This window comes from Silurus aristotelis, assembly GCF_946808225.1.
Source record: "Silurus aristotelis genome assembly, chromosome: 9".
NCBI classification, from domain to species: Eukaryota; Metazoa; Chordata; class Actinopteri; order Siluriformes; family Siluridae; genus Silurus; species Silurus aristotelis.
Window position 1 is genome coordinate 15,270,756 of NC_139582.1, and position 6,143 is coordinate 15,276,898.

The 6,143-nt window shown below is 40.0% G+C and overlaps 1 protein-coding gene across 2 annotated transcripts in view; it reads left to right on the forward strand.

Annotated features, from left to right (window-relative positions):
- Positions 1–4,497, forward strand: part of mdga2a (MAM domain containing glycosylphosphatidylinositol anchor 2a) — a 30,057-nt gene extending 25,560 nt beyond the window's left edge. The window contains exons 15-17 of one of the 2 annotated variants that reach the window (XM_083550852.1): positions 110–240; positions 2,061–2,163; positions 2,545–4,497. In XM_083550852.1, the coding sequence (XP_083406978.1) occupies positions 110–240; positions 2,061–2,163; positions 2,545–2,627 (317 nt within the window). In that variant the 3' untranslated portion in view covers positions 2,628–4,497. Of the gene's footprint in view, positions 1–109; positions 241–394; positions 556–2,060; positions 2,164–2,544 lie in introns of those variants that run through there. The other variant, XM_083550853.1, reaches the window with a different exon arrangement.
- Positions 4,498–6,143: the final 1,646 nt, after the last annotated feature.

Sequence of the window (6,143 nt, forward strand, 5' to 3'; positions counted from 1 at the left end):
AGACCTTCTTCCTTACCCAGATCTCAAACACTCTGGTTCAGCGTCGTGTCATTTCTCCTTATGACCTTCCAGTTCCCTTAATCAGTTCTGATCACTTCTGTGTTTTAAGGTTCACTGAATGTGTATTTAAGACAGAAGAGTCAGACTGGTGAAGACAGTCCTGTATGGACCTTGACTGGGAACCAAGGAGATCACTGGAAACAAGCACGAGTAAACATTCACCCTACTTCATCCTTCCAGGTGAGAAAATACAGCCAACAACCCAAAACGCACACAATTTCACAGGATTCAACTGAAAACTGTGGAGGATCATTAATGAGTTCCTGCATATTAAAAGCAAATATTATTGGAGGTTTGAGGAGAAAAGAAATGACACATGGAATTGCTCTAAGAGTTCACAGTCAGAGGTTTCAGACTAGAACTTTTTCAGGGCACATACTGAACCCTTCCTCATTCCCTCACCGCTTCATCAGTGCAGGTCACCAGTTACTGCACCAGGAGATGAGCAGCAGATGATGCCTGATTACATTTTATCAGTGGGGGCTGGAAGCAGCATTCCACTTTCCACAAAGTGTTTCACTCTCCTCACTACACTGGTATTCATTACCCAGTCACTCAGTATCAACTTTCTCACATTGCTGGACACGCCCACCTCCAGTTTCCAAACGTTCTGTTGCTCATGTCACCAGAGGTCACAGACTCGGACTTTCCAGTCACTTTGTCTCTGCGAGTTGCTGCACAGTGAGCGTCACTTTCACTTGTTTTGCTTGTTCTTCATTTAGTTTTGTTTATATTGTGGTCTAGGCCCAGGTCATGTCTTCACCCCGTCCTGTCATTCGTTATTTACATTTTTTATTATTGCACCTTTTCTGCCCTTCAGTTTTTCTTTTTAGATTTACAACATTTCATGTTGCAATTTGGGGGGGGGAGTGGTGGCGCCAGCGGTTAAGGCGCTGGGTTGCCGATCGGAAGGTCTGGGGTTCAAGCCCCGGTATCGCCAAGCTGCCACTCTTGGGCCCTTGAGCAAGGCCCTTAACCCTCTATGCTCCGGGGGTCCCTTACGAGGGAAATATCAAGGTCCGTGACGTCGGAGTGACGTGGGGCCGCCTTCCCGTGGGCTCACCACCTGCAGGAGGGACCGTAAGGGACGGTGCTGTGAGGATTGGGCAGCAGTCGAAGGCGGAAGCTTAGACTGCTGCCCCCGCGACCCGAGTTACGGATAAGCGGGAGAAAATGAATGAATGAATGAATGAATGTTGCAATTTGTATTTATGCAGTGTCTTTTGGAGCCTTGTGCTTTTTAATTTGTGCTTCATGTTGCAACTTTTCCTGTGTTACTGTGTAGATCTGTGCATGGTCCATGTGTGTAGATCTGTGTGTAGATCTGATGTGTGTAGATCTGTGCATGGTCCATGTGTGTAGATCTGTTTGTGGATCTGTGTGTAGATCTGATGTGTGTAGATCTGTGCATGGTCCATGTGTGTGGATCTGTGTGTGGATCTGTGCATTGTCCATGTTTGGTCGTTTGTTACTTGTGCTCCACATGGCACTAACGTTTCTGAATTTTAACTCTGCATACACTACAGACCTCAAACCACATCTAAACACCTTCCCCTTCCAGCAGGTCCACAACAGCCCTGTTTTTCTCTCCCAATAGACTTTATAGACTGATGGGATTCTCACTCAGTGTCCAGATGAACCACCATCAACATGTGTTTATTGAGACTTTACAGCACTTTGTATAAGCAGTTGATAAGGAGGTGTGTGTATAATAATAAATACTGCAAATGTAAATGTATTTCTCATCAAACAAACCACTGAATTATCACGAGTGCTTTACTGTTTGAAACGGTTTTATCCTGCATTTCTCAGGAAACACTGCCGCCTGGTGTCTGAATGAGATTATTACATTTTATTATATTAGATATGATATAACATTATTTAGTTTATTTATATATTTTTAATCATAAAACATGTTATTTAAAGTTACATTGAGAAACCACAATATTAATTACTTATTTGTTGTATTATTATTATTATTGTTGTTGTTGTTTGTGTAGATGATTTTGGAAGGTGTCCGTGGTTCTGGAATTGAAGGAGACATTGCGATAGACGATGTTGTTATTGAGGAGGGAGAATGTCGAGACCCGCCTCCTAACAGTAGTGAGTATATTAGCAAATAATTAGTTTTATTATATATTATTATTGTTAATAGAACTGTTTCTTTGTTGTCATTTACATAATAAATAAGATTAAGTGAATTCCTTAGTGATTTTACAGTTAATAATCAAGGACTAATTAAAATAATGGATTTCGGGTAAATTCTTATTGATTTGAGCACATTGCTGAAGGAAGCAAAGTGAAAACTTGGAATCTACAGTATTTCATAATTTTCCAAAATGAAGTGAACAGAAAATAAAATCCAGTGAGAGTAAAATAATATCAGTGTTTATGTTAATAGTGTCAGGATTGAGAGATGCACTGGAAAGTGTTTTTGCCTGTGTGTGTGTGTGTGTGTGTGTGTGTGTGTGTGTGTGTGTGTAGATCTGAGGTCTTTGGCTCCTTCTGCAGTACAGCATATATGGAAGTGGTGTGTTCCTCTGTTCCTGGTCGGTCAGTGGAGGTGACCATGTTTCAGATACGTTATGATTGTCGTATTCCTGGGATTTTGACAGCAGTCGTGTCTGACGTACCAAAGATCAGTCCGATCTGTACGAGAAATCACAACTCTAAATTCTGTAATTCTGAAGCTGTCGATCACTAAACAGCAATGAGGAGCCCAGCGAGGAGCCCAACGAGGAGCCCAACACAGGATCAGGATTCAGAAGTCTATTGAAGTTGCTGTAGATGTGAAAGGAAAACGCTCCGCCTGGATTCTTTGCCACACTTACAGTAACTGCATGGGAGAATTTTCTCAAAGCACAAAGACACAATATTTATTGTCCTGAAGATTTGATCTTCAAGTGTCTCTCATTATGCGAATATATTACACACTTGGAGGTCTAGAAGTTATTATTATTTGTAAATAACCATTTCCTTATTATTTAAAGTTTAATTAGTAGGACGTTTTATTCCCACGTGTAGCTGAAATCTCTGGTCTTTAACTGTTTTTATTTTTTTTATTAATCCCTGAATGTGTATTTGTTTGGATGTGGGTCCAGACGCAGTCTCTAAATTCCTCCTCTTGCTCTCGTTTCATTCTATTTGTTAATTTTCGGTACACATGGTCTTGGTGTCATCACTCATATCAGGTGTTTGTCCACTGTATAAGTGTTTCTCTGAGGTTTTATTTGAGAATGGCTCCGTAAACACAGGCTGCCCTCTGCCCACTGAAAGAGTAACTGGTGCCAGTAAGAAGCTTGTGCCAGTCTACAACAGCAGCTGTTTTCTTGAGGTACAGGATGGAAGCTGTCTATCTAAAAGAGCTTTCACAACGTTCCTCTACTGCTGCTGCCTGCAATGGAAATTAAGTGCCTTCAGAACTTTGTGTAACATCATTCTGTTTTAGTCCATGCTGAGAAAACCATCTTCACTGTACTTTATAAAAACAAGACCAAGTGCAAACCTGCAAGAAGTGAACATGACACGTCGCTGATCTCAGCACCACACCACACCCCGCCCCGTCGTCCCACCCTCCCGCACCCCGCCCTTCTGCCCAGTCGTCCCGCCCTTCTGCCCCGCCCCGCCCTGCCGCCCCCCGCCCCGCCCTGTCCGTCTTCTCATCTCACAGTCGGTTTTTTCTTAAAGGCCATTGCTTTAAAGCTTACAACCTGTCATGCTCCAAACCTTACTGAGGTGGAAAGATTGGGAACTTTATTAGAATTATAGGAGGAAAAAGTGAGTTCCTATTATAATGGACATCAGGTATAAAATCCAGAGCTCTGGGAAAAGAGAAATCCACCCAGGAGGGTCACTGTGAAATCCTTCTTTACATCAGTGAGAGATTTGTGCTGATGAAGGAGTTTTATGGACTAAATGGTAGAAAGACTGATGTTTTATCTTCAGACTCAATGTGCTGAGATGAACTCGGATTCTTACAAATGATATTTTACTATCCTGCTGATTTTACACAAACTGTTTCAGTCTCTGAACTACCTGAGGGCATCTGTTACCGTAACCAGCAGGTTTTTCCATATTTATTGTTCATAAGGTTTGTTTCTGTAAAGATTTGATTTTCTTTCTTCCCTCATTATACTGTTCGTTTTAAAAAATATCCCTCTCTATTCTTGTATTATTAAAAAAATAATGATGAAACTATAATATCGTATTATAAACAGGATGTAACACAGATTTCTACTGAAGTATGTTGGACAAAACTTCCTGCCCCGAGGATTTCACTTTACACTCGAATGAAAAAGCACAATGTGTTCTGTCCCTCACTGAACCTCCACAAACCAGAGGCTTTTTCTTACATTTAATTATCTCCACATTTGATAAGAAGATTCCTGAATAGTAGATCATTTTAAACTTCTGATCAATAAAAAGATTTCCTGCTAACGAGTGGAGTCTCAGTTATTTGTTCCGGTTCTCATTAAGAGTCTCATTAAGAACTCATTGTGTATTTCTCAAATGATTCAATGTCTGAAGTGATCAGGATCAGGATTAAAACAGTAGAGATTAAACAGAAGAGTAAAGATCCTCTACAAACCTCCATCAGTGATGTGATGGTAGTTAATGAACTAATCAGTTGGTAATAAAATCAGCTCCTGCGAGTCGCCACTCCTTCAGCTCGGTTCAAACTATTATCAGTTTTAGAGATCTTTAAAAGGTCTGTAACAAAGTTCTGGAAATATCATCAGGGTTTGGTTTTAAACATCCAGAAGAACATCATCAAGTCTATTTTTAGAACCTGGAGAATTTGGCACATGTGCACATTAATCAGAGACCATCCACATCATGCCGGAGCTTTTCCAGAATTTGTGTTCAATGTATTGATTTCATGATTCTGTATTTTCCGGCGTGTTCTCATAAAAATATACTGTTTTATTCTAATTAAAGTAGTAAATACATGAGCAAATTACCATTTTTCCTCCCAGGCTACAGTTATATTCTGTTAGACCGACCGGGGGGGGGGTTAGGTGGCGCCAGTGTGCAGTGTTGTGTCTACTGTACTCAGCAACTCAGCAAGTTTCTCCTTTACAAAAAGCATATTGCAAAAATAAAAACAGTGCATTGGAAAGGCGCACACACTTTTTGCTGGGATTTATTCTCATGACATTCTGAATGGTCGAATATCTTAACCAAACTAAGGCCAGAAATGTTGAAACTAAAAAGTGTACAGTATGAAAACTACCCGCCAAATTAGCATAAATGAACACATTTTAATAGTAAATATGATCAATAATAAACACTGTTCAAACGGTACGATATCATAATTGAGCTGAATTCGGCATTTCGTACACTGCTGTTCAAAATTTCAGCTGTAGGCGGCAGTGTTTCCCAAATTTAAACGGAGATGTATTGTGTTACTTTTCTTCAAAGTCAAAATGTTCAGGTTTTCTGTTACAGTTTGATTTAAAGGTATTAAAAAAATTAACCTATTATTATTTTATTGTTTCAATTCATTTATCTTTTAAGGCTGGTTATTTGTCACTTCTCATGTATTACATTCTGGTATCGTAAAGGCAAAATTATGGTATGGAGTCATCACTAACCTGAACATGTGAATCTCATCCAGAGGAGGGAAGTAACGGAGTACAAATACTTCGTTACTGGACTTAAGTAGATTTTTCTAGTATCAGTACTTTACTCCACTATTTATTTTTCAGACAACTTTTTACTTTTACTCATTACATTTTTACACAAATATCTGTACTTTTTACCTCTTACATTTTCAAAACAGGCTCGTTACTTTAGTTTTAATCCATTGATTTGGTAAAATATCAAATTTCTCTTTTCACTGCGCGCTGATTTCAGCCGAACAACCGATTTCCTGTTACTGCGCGTCTTTTTCAATCCGCTGAAATACATTCATTAGGTAACAACATGGGCCGAAGGAGGAGAAGGAGAGGAGGAAGGCGTCTACAGAGACGGCAGGAAAAGGAGCAGTGTAGGAGAGTAGAGGTTCGGGTTGGTACTTTAAATGTTGGTACTATGACGGGTAAAGGGAGAGAGATAGCTGATATGATGGAGAGGAGAAAGGT